This window comes from Epinephelus fuscoguttatus, linkage group LG21 (assembly GCF_011397635.1).
Source record: "Epinephelus fuscoguttatus linkage group LG21, E.fuscoguttatus.final_Chr_v1".
NCBI lineage: Eukaryota > Metazoa > Chordata > Actinopteri > Perciformes > Serranidae > Epinephelus > Epinephelus fuscoguttatus.
Window position 1 is genome coordinate 28978971 of NC_064772.1, and position 17974 is coordinate 28996944.

The window sequence follows — 17974 nt, forward strand, 5'->3', positions numbered from 1 at the left end:
TCCAGGAGTCATGATAGTGGACCCAAACCAATTATTAATACAGGTTTCTCTCTCATATGGGCCACTTAAGAACAAACCTGTTCTTGCATGAGGCCCACAGTCTCAGTGGTTTTAAGAGGCCACATGAACAAAAGTTCCCACCACAGCCTAGGCTCTTGATGAAGAAACATTCCTCATATGATGTGACGTAGCCAAAGACATTAGACAACAAGGCTAATGTAAACCTGGCCTACTTCCTTCTGCCCACGCAGGAGTAAATAAGTGCTTCTATCCTACATTAGCATTGAAGCTGCAGCTGGAGAACATTATTTATTAACCCTAACACATTTAGTATGCAATGTTTGTGTCCCTACCAGACATCAGCAGACACTTCACAATGACACTGATGCAAGTTTGTGCAGTGTGCTGCTTGTTGGAATGAATGGTTAACTGTACATGGATGTAGGTTTATTAAATACTGTCCAATGATGACAACTGGAAACCTGCCGCAGTGTTATTTTCATCATAGTGTTGGAACATGCCAAACTTTGAACAGGCCTTGGGGTTCAAGAGTTGAAGCCAAAAATTGGGCAAAGTGGAAAAGCCCTCAGCTGGTATGTGTTTCAAAGGTCTTTTTTAGACAGCCGGCCAAAATCTATTTTTTTGGCATATTCAGATTGTATCTAGATTTATTTTAGGAAGTCTGGATAGCAAAATAATTTTTTGCGAATCTGATCCAAACCACATTTGGAGGCCATTTAAAACTTTCTACAAAATGCGTCTCATTCCGGACTATACACTGTAAATAAAGATGGACAGCACGTAGTCCTGTTGTACAAAAATGAAGCCCAAATATCCTGGATATGGTCGCTCTCATCTTGGCTCATTTGGAGCTAGAGTCTGCGCAATAGCTATATCCACAGTATTAAGTTTCCACCCATACACCTATTAAACCAATCACAACCAGTGCCACTGACTGCGAGCACCTGGGACCTGTCATATTGTCTATCTTTATATACAGTCTATGGTCTGAGACACTCTGGACACTCAAATTGGATTTCAAAGTGTCAACGACATTAAATCCACAGTGAAGTAAGTGCTGAGCTGAATCCATGCTGCCACGAGCAGAACACTATGAAGGACAACATGGAGAATAAGGGTGCTTTCACACCTGCCCTGTTTGGTTCAGTTCAATCCAACTCAAGTTCGTTTCCCCCATTAAGTGTGGTTCGTTTGAGCAGGTGTGAACACAGCAATCACACTCAGGTGCACACCAAAACCACCGGACTGAGACCTTCTTCAAGAGGTGGTCTCAATCTGGTTACAAATGAACTCTGGTGCAGTTCATTTGTGGTGAGAAGGTGATCCGACCTGTACCTGAACCAATTGCAGTCACATGACACATTGTTTGGGTTAAACATGAGCATGTTACAGTCCTGGAGGATTATTAATGTGCACCTCCTCCTGTACTGCCTTAATATGCACATTCAGCACATCCAATGCATCAAAACATTGTTTTCTAGTTGGAGCCGCGCCTCGTTTTCAAACTGTATGCTTTGACTAAAATGAACAATGACAGCAATATAGTCCACGATGAGCAGCGCTAAAATCAACCTGCGTAGCTGTCCCTCCATTGTGACATTAGAAAGTGTCACATTTATCTTGCAAGTGTACTCTTCTTCAACGTTTGCTTTACTTCCTGGATTTTTCCCACATGGAAATTCTGACCAATCAAGAGCAGCTTTCTCACACAAGGCATTTGATCTGGTCCACTTGTAAATGCTGCCGTGAGAACACGAACCAACTCTAGGCAGTTATACAACTTTGGAACAAAATGAGTCCCTGATTCAGGCCAAAGCAAGACAACTCCAGGTCTAAAAACACCCTAAGAGTCTGTGAATGCCAGTGCTGGAATTCTGCAACACGACTTGACAGCCTGATAGTTTGGAGGGCAAAATGATGGACTTCCATTTCTCATACTTCCACGTCAAAAAGCAGCGTCATTACTGTGGCCACATAGTTACTGATGTTGTCATCACATGCAAATAACAGTGCAGACAGTCCGTCTTAAAGATTTGATTTGAGAAACAAATGTGATTTGACTGCAGTCTGAAATTAGCCTTAATCATGTCTTCTCTCCTCCAGGTGTAAAATAAATCCATGACACGACCACTTTGGCATATTTTTCATCTAAACCTTTGAAATCCCAAGACGTAGGTAGGTGTAGAAGAAACAGTCTTTCCATTTTTGAGAACTATGAACAAGAGAGCAGCACAAAAAGTCGTCTCTGATACTGGTAAGCACAGTCCATGGTGAAAGCAGTAGTGTTTCTTTAGTAAAAAGAAACGTAAAGAATTAAGATCATTTGAATGATCTCTGCTTTTACTGTTCCAAGTCATAGCTGGCATTTAAAAAAAAGGCACAGAGGTACAGAAAGCTGAGATGCTACAAGTTATTTATATCATATATAATCACTGCTTTATTAATGAATACCTCCAAAAAGGCTGTTGTCAATTATTACAGTTGCTTATTTCATTAGGTCTGCAAGTGACTTTCCCTTAAACACAGATAAAATAAACTTGTAATTGAAAGCAGACATGAACTGAAACCCTGCCCCTGCACACTCTGTGCGTTCGCATACGGAGGAGAGAGTGTGCGTGGTCTTTTCAGTCAAAGCGCTGATTTGATGTCGTGGGTGTTTTGTGAAGGATAGGAAGATGGTAACGAGGAGCGAAGTCAGACACAGGGCACCTGCTGCTGCTTCTGGGCAGCCTTTTCTTGCACTTGACGTGAGGGTCAGGCAGAAGGACTCGGTGCCTCACAGATGCAATACTGCACCTACTGTACACTGCAGGATTCATTACTAATATATTAGCCTTTTTGTGCATATTTCCCTTGTATTTGAATGCCTCTGTACACGTTTTAGAGATAATTATGTGTATAGATTTGATATATTTAGTGACTGCTGTTGTTGTAAGTCAGTGACTTACTGTATGACCTGCCAACACTGCTCTCTTTGCTAATGCAGTTTGCCCATATTTAGTGAAACCTGACGTAATTTTGCAAATCGTAACACTATTCCTGCTTTATACGGCTAAATCACAACAACACAAGACCACAGAACAGAATTTTGGACACATTTGCTTCCATCGGACTTGATCAATGAAACATACAAAAGTTGGTCCCCCCACTGTCTTTGCATCTCTGCCTTTTATCTGCCTGAAACATCGTTAATTGCTTCACATTGCTTTGAAACCCCACAACTCATATTTCACTATTAACGCGGTGATTGTCAGAACTCTCAAAGATGACATGCAGGATGCTGCTAATTGGGATTCAACTTTAATCTCTTGTCTGTGTGGATGCCTTTGTTGTTTTGATTCCAGATCTCATGGGAAATGTCCATTACTTTGTCCAGCGCTTGTAAGACCCATACTAATACCTGCTTTGTCATGTGACCCATCCTTTTAATCACTCAATATGTCTGTGATGTGTGTGCGTGTGTGTGTGAGTACTCACAGATATTAGCCGTGCCCTTGGGGATGGGCAGGTAGGAGCCAGCACTCCACGCTCGCCCCTGGTAGTTCTTCTTACAGCGGCCACAGTCAGGCCCGGTGGTGTTGTGTTCACACTCGCAGCTCAACTTCTCTTTGTCATATACACAGCTGTTGGCGTGAAGGTTGCACTTGCACCTGTCAAAGAGGGAGAAGGGTGGTCGGGGAGGGGGGTGCGGGGTGGAGTTGAAAGAGGACAACCACGTCAACATGAGTGAATTTTCTGGCACTGAATGAACAACAGACAGCTTTTATTTTGTTGGACAATGCTGCTGAAGGGCAGCGTGTCCTTGACTAGCGGTGGCATTGGAACACAGTCAGAACGGCTAAAACAGTTGCGTCTTCAACTTCAAGAGGAGCTAGTTCAAAGGAGGCAGGCGGTTGCACGAACAAATCTGGCATCATTATTTCCTCCCTTTTCTTTCTCCCCACCCTCCTCCCTCCACTCGGGAAGGTAGCTCGGTTTTAATTGTCCCACTGGAGGATGCATAATTGTGGTAAGGTCACAGTCGATGGGCGAGGAAAGATCGGGAGGGAGAGGGGGACAGAGAGGTGCGAGGGGATGCTGAGGAAAACAAGCCAAGTTAAATTGTGGAACAAGCACTGGGAGAATGAAAGCGGCGAGGCTTGCAGCTCCGTGAGGCGATGAATAGCTCAGAGTTAGCCAGAGGGCGGCATGGAGCAACAGCACGGCTATGTTCGCTATGACAAATTAATATGAGATGAGATCTCAGAAGCATATTTCCAGTTCGGAAAGAGGGACTCCCTTAAGGTGCACTAAATCCTCACTCACATCCTGCTCACCAGAACCTTCATTTAACAATAAACTCAGCAAATTCATTTTCTGCTGTGGCTAGATGAGCATTGAGGGGATATCTATCTGTTAAATTAATTTATGATCCTCATGCAGCATAAAGTACTCTGAGGAATACGGGGTATTGCTAGACCTCTTTCTGGAGAACTTTGCAAAAGAGAACAACATATGTGAGTGGGTTTTCAAACGGTTTATTAGAAATAGGAGAATTTTCTCAACACAAAAACAAGAGGATTAAATGTTCCTAGATCTAGTTTGTTCAGTAGCTGTCTGCCTTTTTAATTGCGACAAGGACCGAGCTGGAATCGCTCACTGCTCGACATCTAATGCTGCAATGTGATATGACACACTCCTGAAACATCAGCACCAGGATGCTCGAATCTCTAAGATAAGATTATTGTTTCCAAGGAGCAACATGAGTCATGATCAAGTGCCAGAGCCAACGCTGGCTGCAACTTTAAATAAAATCTGGATATTTGACTTCCAACACGCATGACTCATCCTAAAAGTATGGAACTGTAGCTGTGTTTGTTTATTTCAGGATAAAGTGCTGAGAGGCAGACAAAATGGCACTATTCAAGCCTGTCTCCCTCTTTTGAAAGTACCCTTTTATTTAGCTATTTAAATGTGTTTTTAAACTAGAAGCCAGGTGAGTGGCATCCTTCCATGAGTTCCCAAGGAAGGGAGGAAGAGATGGAGGGCAAGGTGTTGAGGAGATGACACGGAAAGCCCCACAGTTAGGTTTGCTAATATCTTTGTGAGAAACTCAGGCAACAGCTGGCCGCCGTCACCCTGCCCATTCTGCTTCACCAAAGCTTGACTTGAAATATAATAATTTGGAGGAAAAGCACAGCCTTAACCCACTCACCACTGCTTGACCCCAGTACCCACATATCTGCTGTTCGCCCCAAATTCATGGGCTGTGTGTTGACTCGGGTTGGGCTCCGATACCTGGTCACATTTAGGATCATGTTACAGGTCGAGAAGAAGAGACACCTCTATTTAACATCTCTCTACCATCCTAAGTGCAATGTATGTTAGGGGGGGGAGAAGTATTCATTTATTTACCAGCTACGCTCCTCCAGGTGGTTGCTTTTTATTGAACCCTGGGTTTTAACAGATCTGGGGAAAATTGCATTCTCCTAATCTGCACCTTGGACATAGGACAAGGACATCTTCAAAAAGATCTCACGTTAGAAACACTTATATCCGCTGATGAATCTAAGGGCATCATACAGAATTCGGTGACAGAGACATGTGCTTGTTTTTCTTGAGAGGCCACTATGTTTGAATAGTTGTTGTTTTATTGTAGATTTTTGTATTATATGTTGTATTCATTAAATGTGTTTTGATTGGCTGCTACCTCGGCCAGGTCTCTGTTGTAAAAGATTTTCAATCTCAATGGGACTTCCTGGTTAAATAAAGGTTAGTCTCTATATACAGACTCTACATTCAGTGAATGTAGAGTCTGTAGGCAAACCCCAGAGATCTTGCCGCCGGTTGTAGGCTGTTTGTTGTCCGCATGATATTGACAAACCCCGTTTGAGCCGGCTGCAGTTGTTGCCAGATTAAACAGTCCGTGCGGTGAACTAACGAGGCGGAACATAATTGGCGTCATTGCAAACTCTGAATCCATCGCAATGGTTCAGCATATTTACTTATATATAAAAGGAAGTCGGAAACGGAAATTCGCCTCCTCCGCCAAAATCAAACCGGAATGCCAAAAAATCGGGGGTCTGCCCCCAGAGGCTGTATCGCCATCTGCCGGAAGTCAGACGCCGAATACAGCCGATGGGTTCCAAGAATGGATAAAGGTTAAATTATACTGCCAGCCAAAGTAACAGTAAAAGCCAACCCCAGATTCACTCTAAACCAGTGGTTCTCAAATGGTGTGCCATGATGCAAATCCAGGTGTGCCGTGGGATACTGTGATAACATCACATTATTATTACAATATTCAACTGGGCCCATACAAAAATTTATGAATGCATTTTTAGTTGACTGTTTAAGCATGTTGTACGCACCCATTTCCTAATAAAGAGGCACACTGTACCTTTAAAAATGTAATTTGTCGCCGTTCACAAGAGGGAATTCTAAGTGTGTGACACATCACATTATCTTACATTATTTCCCATTTAAATTAATGTGTTATTGGTGCTTTTAAGTAATTTAAAAAGGTTTATAATGAATTCTTACATCATTTTGATAATAAATATTTCATGAGTAATAGTTGGTTGTCAATTGCTATTTGATATTGGTAAACAAAAGCAAACATTAATGTCATGATAAGAGCGATAACACATGTTTCAGAGGCTATTGTGCACTGATATAAATATAGGTGTGCCTTGAGATTTTGGGTGCCCTTTGGTGAGCCTTGGGCACGAAAAGTTTGAAAACCCCTGCTGTAGTTTACCATTTTGCCTCGCTATAATTGCATTTTTTTCAGCGCTGTGCCTCCTTACAGTCTGGCAGTTGGTCTCTACCTTTTTATAAAGTCCAGACCTCACCTGAGCGCTGCGGGTGTACACACCCATAAATGTCCAGAACACAGAAAAGAAAATACGAAAAAACCAGGCAGAGGGCAGAGTCTCTGCAGAAAAATACTACGGCACACACTTCTACTGGATCATAACCTTTGAGTCTATACATTATTTTTTCAGGACAAGTCCAGCGTAGTGTACCTTTAAGCTTATCTGTGTGTTAGCTCTGATATGGGGCATGCAGTATATGGAGTACATAGCTCATAAAATATATTATGTGAGTCAAAGTAAGTGGGCTACACCTGTTATTTCATCATGTCAGATACATTTTTAATCAGCATTTCGTACCTCATGCTGCTCATGTCATTTTCAGGTTGTAGCTACAGAATGTGAGCAGTAATAAGGCTGACACTCACAGCTGTAGTCTCTCTGCCTTCTACTCCAACAAGAGGTAAGAACATACCTCAGTATGATCTTTGAGGTTTATTTTTTTTACTTTGGTTACGAATGTTTGAGGCTGACCCTGAATGGATTTGAAGAGGGATTCTAAAGGATTGGATAAAATGCAATCCAGACTGCTCTATTCATTTCAATTGTCCACATCCGTCTGGTCGCACTGACAGAGATGTCACAGCCCTGCTCAATGTACTTTCTTTCCTTCTCAGTTATAAAAGTCTGCCTTGTTAGTGTGTATGTGTGTGTGTGTGTGTGAGAGAGGAGTGGGTAGAGGATGTGGTGTGAAACGACTTCACATGGAGCCCTTTGTGGTTTAACCTTCAGCTTCTTTTAACATCGCCAACATTTTAATCAGCGTCCAGAAATGATAGCGCCGTCGGCATAATGATGGAGACCGCCAGTGAGGCCCTTAGGGTCTCTTACTCACTAGTGCTGTTGTGCTGCCAATCAGCAGTGGCTCCTGAATGTGTGGATACCAGGGGAGGCTCTCTCGCCGCTGCACCAGCAACAACAGCTTCAGAGACGGAGCCAAGTAAACGTGTATTTAACAGCATTTTAATAGCAAATTTCCTCCAGGGTTCCCCCTGCGTACAGTGTTGTGTCTTCATTTCCTACTTTAAAAGCTCTGTGGGTTGCCTTCTCCTGACTTTCCATCAGTCTTTGTATTGTTCTCTTCATATCTCTCTCCTCCATCCACCTGTCATTGTTAACTCCAGTATCTCCTATTAATAAATATTCATGGAGCTAAGGCATCTTTGTTTTTGTGTGGTGCTCTCAAAGTGATATTGCTGGAGGCATTATTGAGTGTGCCAGCCACCGCCTGTGAGCTAAAGGTCCTGATATGTATTCAGAAAATTACCCATGAGGCTATAAGCTCAATTTGCTAGACGGGTAAAAAAAGAGAAAGAGGGAAGAAAAAAAACTCGATTGAAGTTTTGATTCCATTTTGTCTGAGAGAAAGCAGCAAACATATTCTCATATCTGACAAGAGTTTAAAGTTCCCCTTGAAATGTGGGAGACAGAAGATACTCTTGGGCGCAAAATTTATTATTTTTCTTTATCCTGGTGGAAATGCGAGCAGAGCAGCCCGTTGAGACGTAGCTTACCTGGAGCAGTGTGTCTATGACCTCTGCAGTAATGGGATTCTGATTGACACCATGGGTGCAGACGACATATTGCTCCTTCCCACTGATGATGCCAGCGACAACAAACAAAAACAGAGCAACACAATGCCCCGTTTCTCCAAAATAAAGGCCTTTTCCTTTCCATCTCTTCTGCCATTATCCAAATAATTCCATTCAGCCGAGTTCATTCCTCGACATTGCTCCAATTTGCTCATTGCGGCTTCAAAGCCAAAAGTATCAGCCACTAATTGATAGTAATTATCCATAATCCAAGCCTACAACATCCCTGACGCACAAAGCTGCTGATCCCAACAAATTGAGCAGACTAAACTCAACATGGTCCTTAAGTGGGTTAACTAAGTGAAGCAATTAAATTTCAATCTAACGCCCAGGTGTTTTCATACGCAAGCCAATTGGGTCAAACACTCTGTTAATAAACGCTTCTTTTTTTTTTTAGCTCGTGTCTGCATTCAGCGTGTGCTGTAAATGAGCGACAACACACCAGGGGTTGCACGAGGCAGGCAGTGAGGTGGGAGAGGTGTCAGGGGGGTGGGTGGTTCAAAAAACACTCCGGCTTAATTATGTGTGATGAAAATGAAATATAGAAACACAGGAGTGGCTGTTAAAAAGGCCTTAAGGTATATGTGTGTGTGTGTGTGTGTGTGTGTGTGTGTGTATACAGGCGATTTGTTGTCAGTAGTATGGATAATTGCACGAAACACACAGAATGAAATTTACTATACAATATATTTGCCCCACCTGATCTTCCCAAACACACACACACACACACACACACACACACACACAAACCTCTGTAGCAATAAAGCTCTTACCCACTGACATGTAGCTTGCAGCTGACGTCTGTATTGGCTTAAAACAGATCAGCCTGTCTGCTAACGTGTTACCTGCTAATTGCCTCCTCTACCTCTCCGCCCCCCCGGACTGTAGTGCATTGTGGGAAGTGGAAGGAGTGAGATATCAGCATCAGCTCTCCAGGGATGGACCTAAGCCCCCAACCTCCCCCTAATTATATCCTTCTCCGCCATCCCTCCTTCTCCTCTCACTAGAAAGTGGGCAGTTAGTGAAAAGTGGAGGCTGTGGGAAATCACGGCACGTTCTGTGTATTACTCGTCTCTTCAGCGTCTATTTTTGGTTCAGTTTCTTGGAATGAGAAAAAAAACATTTACAGAGACACTGCAGGAACACGTAACATACCTGTTCAGTATATACACTTAGAATTCAACCTATGTAAGAGTACAGATATTGCTGCAGAACTTATAAGGGGATGAATCTGCTTCATAAATCCACACATCAGGGAAAAGGAGAGGAACTGGGGGGAAAATGATCAGTGTTGGGAGGGTTACTACCTAACCCCCTAAAATAAGATTTGTAATGTATTCTATAAGAAAATGTACTTTTTTACTTTTTGAAACCTTCACCATCCTATTTTTTTTCGGTTTCCTGACTCTGCATCTCTTCTGCACTACACACACAAAATCTGTTCACAGGAAATGCGTACCTCAAATGAATTTTACACCATGTCCTACAGCAAGTGAGCGTCTCTCTCTGTCCACACTGAGTCTGTTGAATATGCACTTCTGTTACGTCATGTACACAAATCACACAGGCTACCTATCAGCTGTGTGCACAACTGTTGACGTAACCACGTGAAAGATGGGCAAGTACTTGTATCTTTGTACAAAAAACGCACCTTATTTAGATTATTGAAGTTAAATAAGGAAGTGCTGTGTAGGTCCCTCCTCATTTCAACTTCATGAATCAGTCACTCTTCGCCTTAGCTTTTAAAGCGAGATACAGGACTAAACAGAAACAGGGTGTCGGACAAAGCAGCAGCTCTGTGTCACTTGTGGCCAGTTGGAACAATTCAGTAGAACACAATGCAATCAAACTGACGTTCACGCACGTAACATTCAGTTAGGACACAGTGTTAAAGCAAATCAAGCAAAACAAATAAAGTAATCCCTTCAAGTAATATATTTTTAAAGACAGTAAGTGTATTCAGAATACCACCAATTTAAACTGTAACTGTATCGGAATACAATTGCTGTTATTTCTATATTAAACAAGTAACACTGTTACTTCCAGGTACTCCCCAATCCTGGAAATAACAGACATAACTAGAGTTTCTGGTGAGTTCAGTCAGAGGCTGGGCTGAACAGTAACACACACACAATCAGCTTACAACTAACATACAGATGGTACACTGGCTGTTTGGGTTGTAGAAATACAAGGCGTCAAATTCACAAGAAAGGCACAAGGCAGAAAATATGCTTCTGTCTGAACACAGTTAAATCTGAAGGCCTCAGTACAGTACAGTACTTTCACACAGGTGAAAGCACTGTCTGACAGATAAGCAGACCGTCTTGGGGATTTAAGCAATCATAAAACAACATCTCCATCATTAGTAACTACTAGTGGCTACCACATTTCTGTGTGGTAAGGCTGTTTGTAACAGCTGCGGCTAATGAAGGAAAAAGAAGCAAAAGAAAAAGCAAGAAAAAGTTTCTTTCAAATAATGTTTTTAGCCAGGTGTGCAGTTTTCATTACAGTTTGTATAATGCAACATACATGAACAAATTACTGAGTCTACACAGAAGACCTGCTTTGTTGCACTGTCCAGCTGTGCTCATATTTACAAGATATTGGACAAGTGATTTGCTTAAGTAGCCAATTAAGCCTTGGAGAGGCTCACAGAGTTGTGACCCAGCTGCTGAACTATGGCAGCTATCTTAAAAACTGCAGCACTTTAAATTATTTTAATGATTGTTTTGGTGAGCTGATGAATGTTGTATGTTTCTCTCAAAATAATTCATTATTTTGAGATTATTATCTAACTAGATCCTGCAAAACTAAAATGCCAAGATACAGTGCAATATGTTGTGTAAACCTTGTCACTGCACTGCAAGTTCAGTTCATCTCCGATTCCCTGCATTGAGGTAAATATGCCGCCTGCCTGCATCAATCCGTCCAGGCCATCCATCTATTGAATCCTCAGCATTACTAATGTATGCAGTTGGACATGCTATCCAAGCAGGAGTCAATCAAGAGGTCTTTACTGCCTGTGACATGCCAAGCCAGTTCAATAGAATCGACATGCTGGGCCTCAATGATACTGCTTTCAGCTAAAGACTATTGGCTGTGGAGCTGGCGACAGAAAGTGCACTGCGGAGGAGGGAGAGAGCTCCATCAATGGGAGGATGGTGCTACACACATTTTAAGGTGAGGCCGGTGGAGGGGAGATATTAAGCGATCTTGTCATGTCATAAGCGACATCGCTGACTGGAGCCCTTAAAGGAAGTAACTCCCCAAAGATCCTGCAGTATTGATCCGTTTGGGTCGGTAGCTAGTCCGCAGACTGCAAGGGGTTAGACTGCATTTGACCTGTGCGTGTGTGAGAGAGAGAGAGAGAGAGAGAGAGAGAGAGAGAAAGAGTGTAATTGTGTGCACACAGAATAAAAGAGGAAGCGTGCATAGTGTTGCAATGTAAAACATTTGCCTCATCCACAGCCACGTATAATCTTGTGAACATTTTTGTGCAAGTATCTATTTTGTACTTAATGTCACCATTTTGCTACTAATCTATACCTACATTTTTTTTTAGCTGTTTTAGCTGTAAAGTCTGAACTGATGTCCCTATTTCACTGACAGCAAAATAACACCACAACATAGTAGGAAATACATAAAATGATAAAGCCACTTCTTCTTAATTGTCTTCTCTTATCTCGTTGCTTCTTGCTAATGTCACCAGCCATTAAACTTTGGCAACCCTCTTCTTTGTTACATAATCCCGATGTCTGCAGCAGACATTTCCCATGGCTACGCCCACCAGGGGCCGGAATCTGAAACCAAGGGTGGGACCCAACGAGCAGGTGTAATTACAGAAAATGTTGGCGGTTTCCCAGCTAGCAGAAGGTGCTAACTCTTAGCATCTCTCTTCCCTCTTAAACCCCGAGCGATGGTCATTAATGGCTCGGGTTGAAACTGTGTTCGCTGTTGTGTTGAAAACAAGAGCCTCTGATAGACCAGAGGGGGCAACGTTTCCACTAAATTAAATGAGAAGCTGCATGGCCTCTGGTGATTAATGAGAACTGCATGAGATGTAAAGGATTGCTTTAAGGAGTGCATGCAGGTGTGTGTGTTCGTGTGTATGTGATGAGAAGAGAAATAAAGTTTTCTGGAAAGAAGACTGAGTTTGTGTGGTTATATCTGGGCCATAGGTTTTGTATTTGTGCCCTTCATAAATGCATCTCAGGTTCGGATCTGTGGCAGTTCTTTGGGCTCTAATGAGTCAGAGAGATTTTACACTTAATGAGGGACCACCCCAAACTTTTGTGGAAGCAAAAACAAAGCAAAGCCATTAAAGACTGCATCTTTGTGTTTATATAATATGCACTAAAGCGTATTTGTACAAACTGCAATGTATGGGAGGAACCAATTAACATTCATATAAATGGTCACTGAAACTGATTTATTGTTTCAGATGGCCCGCTGCAGCAGGGAAAATATCTTCATAATGTAACATCATGAAAAAGTAAGTGCAACATTTGCAGCATAGTTATTTTATTGAACAACCAGGAAAGAGGAAAGATAGAAAAGAAACCTACAGAGAGACAGAGAGGTAGAAAGATTTAAGAAACGTTCAACATGTCCGCACCAGCTATATCATAATGCAAAGTGACAGAGACCTAGTGTGTGTCTTTTACTTTCCTACAGTGCAGTTTACAGGAGCTGTCTGGTCATCATCACACCACACAAGGTATTTGTTGGTGTGTGTTGGTGTTTTTAAGTATGACTACAGAATAATAAGAGATGGGAACTTTATACGAATGGTCACTGAATCTGATTTATCACTGCAGATGTATTTGTGATTTAAGACTATGGAAAAGCAGGTGTAAAGTTTGCAGCACATAAGGAGAGACAGAGAGATGAGAGAATATTGTTTATATACTAAATGTTTACCTCTTAGTGCTGGGCGGTATACCGGTTCATTGAGTGTGTCAGTATTGATTTTCCACGTGATATGCATTTTTCAGAAACCATCATACCACCGCATGGTTGGGGCAGTTAACGTACCTCAGCAAACAGGAATATGCACTATTGCAACCACATTTATACTGCATGGGAGAGGACACGCCTATCAACTACATACCCCTCTTACATATGGTTAGAACTTTAGAACAAAACCAATAATAACCCACAATAACACCATGGCACACAATGGACTAATTGTGCATTTACAGAACTAGACCATGGAGCCAGGTGGCCAGTTAGCACCGAGGAGAACGTGCAGTACATTCAGAAGAACAGAAATGAGATGGAAGATGAAGACAGAGACACCGGACGAACCTGAGCCCAACAGAGGAGCTGTGTTAGCTGTTTGGAAGTTTTTTGGCTTTAAAAGTCTGATGTAACATCAGTTTGTTGGGTGGCTGTTGTTGCCAGTTGTGGTACCACTAATGACTACTCACTTCACCAGAAAACATGTTGAAAAACACAATTACGGTTGCCAGATTCTAAGCTGTCAGTAGCGCTAGTAGAATGGTGAAACCAAAAGGTAGGAAATTGCTTGAGGCAGCATTTGGTCAAGGTATTGCATGTGACAGGAAAAGCAAGTGAGGAAGAGACATGGTCCAGATACTGACAGTCGAGAAAGAAGGGCTCAGACCAGTGATTAAGACACTGGATTTAAGGTGTATTTTAAATGGGTGAAAATACTTCATAACCTTATGTGATTAATGTCTGGCTTGTTTCTTACTTATACAATAGTATAAGTAATAGTATATTCTAGAAATATCTCTTCAAATATACATAAAATACAAAAACATTTTAATGTCATCATGTATATACTGAAGGCTATGATTAATGTTTCACAAGGGGCCAATCAAACCCTACGGTTATCAAAGCCTTCAGTATGTATACAATGGCATTAAAATGTTTTTACAGGTATTTTATGTAGTCCTGACAGTAGAATAAGGCACCTATATATAGGCCCTGTCATGCAAAGAAAAAAAAAAAATACAGTGATATATCATTAAACTGCCAAAGTCTTGATTGTAAGACCGTGATACAAATTTCCGGTCATACTGCCCAGCACTTATACCTCTTTTACTGGTACTCTGCGTTGTCACTGGTGGAGTCCAATCATCAGTACATTTGAATGAACTCTGCTGCTGTGCTGCAGTGTCACTAAGTACTCGCAAAACTAGCACTGACATTAATATATGCAGCTCTTGAGGTAATTTGCGGACCGCTTAGGAAGTCAAACCTATTGCACTTTGCCCAGACCCTCCAATCACCATCATCTAGCACCATAATCACCATCATCTCAGTCATCACCCAACATCACCACGAGCCGTCGTGCGCCAGTAAGTTACATTACCTCACTAAAAGGGCAAAGGTCTGGAAATTTCAGTACAGCACTTTTTTCTTTGTATGATTGTTATTCTTCCTCTCTTTTGTCAGGTGCAGCTCCATTGTATGCTCCTGTTATGCTTGAAGGCTAAAGCACCGTCGGATGGCCATACATAATGAGCGTCTGCATTCATTGGCCTCCGCAAAAGATAACTCGCTCCGAAACGCTTTTCATGACTCAATGATCCCATTATCAAGCAGTTTTTATTCATCACTCCCTGTCGTCTTCAGATCAGAATCAAATATCTCGCTTGGGGAGGTTTGGGATCTTACCACATCAGCGCTGTCACCGCGTGTGTGTATTTGTGTGCGCACGAGTCGAATTAGACAAACAGGAGCAGTATGATGACGCTGTCACACCTCTCCCTCTGTTAGAAGTATCTGCTTCAGCTTATGAAGGGGGAAATTCTGCCATATGGTGTTTTCTTCACTGACAAGGCTCTCTTCTAATGTCACCCATGCCGATATGGCCAGCTCAGTGGGAAGTCTGACTGATGGGAGGGTGGCCGACTCTTTTTGGTATTTCTGATTATGTATTACTTCAGAACTCATCACCACCTTCTTTCACTTTAGTCAAGGTGAGCCCTTCAGGGTACCCTTGAAGTTCTGATTTCATTAGCACACTAGTTGCAGTTCCTACATATCCTATTTTCACATCGATAAATCATTATCACATACATTATAAGATCATAGCTGCAGACACTTTTTGGTCTCTACTGTATTTTTAATCTAATAGTATTGCTTTGCGGCACAAAAGGAGATAGCTTTATGGCTCAGAACAGGCAACCCTACAGCACTGCAGGACAACAACATCAATACTGGACGATTCTGCACATTTCTAACGACATTTTTTCTTTCTTCATAAGTGCTATGTCGTAGGTAACTGGACTTGCTTGAGTTTCTTGAAGATCTTTTGCCTCTCATCCAAGAAGCTTCTTCAATTCTTCAAGAAACTCAAGCAGGTTCAGTTTCCTACTATATAGCAGTTATGATTACCATGACCTGGATGACTGAGAATCTTCACAGACATTTTTCTTTCTTCTTCATTTTCTTACATACAATGGCAAAATGTCTCAAATTTCTCACCTTCTCCAATATCTAACTTGACTGCAGATGAAAGTTTGCTTATATATATATCATTTCTTTGGAGCAGTTTCTCCTTCAGGCTCTGTTTTTAGTCTCCTCCGGCTCTTCAGAGAAATATCTAGCTCTGGTAGACGATCAGTTTTGTATAACTTGCCTATGACAAAATATTTTCTTTTCTGTCCCCTCAGTTTGGATTTGAGTAGGTAGGTTTGCAACATACAATGAGACATAGTGGTTTTGAACTGCCCTTGGGAAGAATGGACATGGAAGAGTCTGTCAATTCTTGATTAAAAGCTCTGTTCTCACTGTCTACTTTTCTTTCTTTAGAACACGCCATGTGAAATTGCTTTTCTCTAACTCTCTTATTAGGGCTGCCTGCTCTACAACACAGGCACAACCTATTACTATTCCTCGCCTTTATTTCTTATTAATCTTAATCTTCCGTAAAAACTTTGCAGTGAAACTCGTCCCGCAGCATTGGCAACACACAGGCAAAAAAATACATCACAATGCGTGTGAAATTGGGGAATAGTGTGCTATGACTTTTCTCAGAGATTCGCTTGGCAGTTTTACGAAATTTGTAAAAAACTGTGGAAAATTTCCCATTCAAAGTGATTGGAGATCGTTGAGAAATCAGTGTAAAATCACTTCTTTTTGAGGCCACAGAAAAGGGATTCAAACTTTAAACGGCTCATGAGACTCTTGACTTTATTGGACTAAATGGGCATACTGATATCTGGTACGGTTTTTAAGAAGTCACAGTTTACATTTCAGGATGTTTTTTAGACATTTTAGATTTCATAATGGTTGTCTATGGGAGAGAGCTAGCGTGGTGACATCATTGCTAGGGTGCAGTATGTTGTACCTGAAGTATACAGTACCTGTAGTACCTGCTGTATGTAGTACTGCCATACTCAGTGGCAGTAGCAGGCACCCCTCAAAATTTCTTGTGAAATTTTCAAGTTTCTCTGACTGTTGTCTCTCTTCTTGTTGTATCTCCCATGTGTTTGTCTCAGTTACTCGTGTTGCAATGCTTATCGGAATGCACAGATTTAATTGGCTGCATAGCACCACGTAAGTAAATGTATGTAACTGGTCTGAGATTTTCCTGGTACCTAAACCAGTACTACAAATGCTGCAAACAGCAAAGCTGTGTCAAAATGTATTAATTCTTAATAATTTATCAGTCACAGGTCTGGGTCCAGATAGCACAGCGTCTGGGTCTGCACCCAGGGGTGAAGGATGGCAGGTTAACAAGGAGGATGCATTTTGATCATTTTGCAAATAAGGGTGATGGCCTCCCCCCTCAAATCACCCACTGTCTGGCTCCTCAGCTGCTAAATGTTTTATGTTCAGCAGCTAGCTGCTAACTTTGTGTGTGTGCTGTCTGGTGCTGGGCAGAAGGCCTAGAGTGGGTTTTAAGAGCGTTTCCACTGAAAACAACTGCCTGCTGTGGCTGAAAACAACACTGTGAAAACAAAGAGAGGGAACCAAAGCAGTACATTTTTTCTTTTAACACTGAGGTGGCTTTAATTTTGAGAAATACTGAAACTCTGGAGGCTCTAGGGCATCTCTGTATTTATCACACATAAAAAATCATAGTATAATAACATTTGAATAAATACATTGGTTTAAAAACGATGCACTCAGCACCTTTTCAACTCAGAATTTTCCACTGATATTCACAAGCTTACAATGCACAAGTTAAATAAAGATCAATGTTTAAACTTGTTCTAAGTGGAGCGTGTTATGTTTTTCCAGATGGCATAGCCTATACAAGTGTTGCCAACGTCTCCTCACTCTCCACCAGTTACCAAATCCTGAGTGTGGTGGTGGGGGCTGAAAGTGAAGGAGAGGTCAATGAGGGGATTAGTCATGAAACTCTGACAGGAGGGCCCATTATGAGGGTGGCTGTAGCCGACAAAGACGGGGGGAAGACACGTCGAAAAAGGCCTCTCCATTAATGAAATGGGTCACCACATGAATGTTGAATGTGCTCTGTCGACAGTGAGGAAGAGAAAATGCCTCTGATATGGCTGGTGTCTGCGC

At 41.9% G+C, this 17974-nt stretch overlaps 1 protein-coding gene across 12 annotated transcripts in view; it reads right to left on the bottom strand.

Moving 5' to 3' along the window:
* The window catches only part of ntng1a (netrin g1a), a 140600-nt gene that overhangs the window by 36195 nt on the left and 86431 nt on the right, over window positions 1-17974 (bottom strand). For all 12 annotated transcript variants that reach the window (XM_049565274.1, XM_049565284.1, XM_049565281.1 and 9 more), the window contains exon 4: window positions 3499-3671. In XM_049565274.1, the coding sequence (XP_049421231.1) occupies window positions 3499-3671 (173 nt within the window). The remainder of the gene's footprint in view (window positions 1-3498; window positions 3672-17974) is intronic.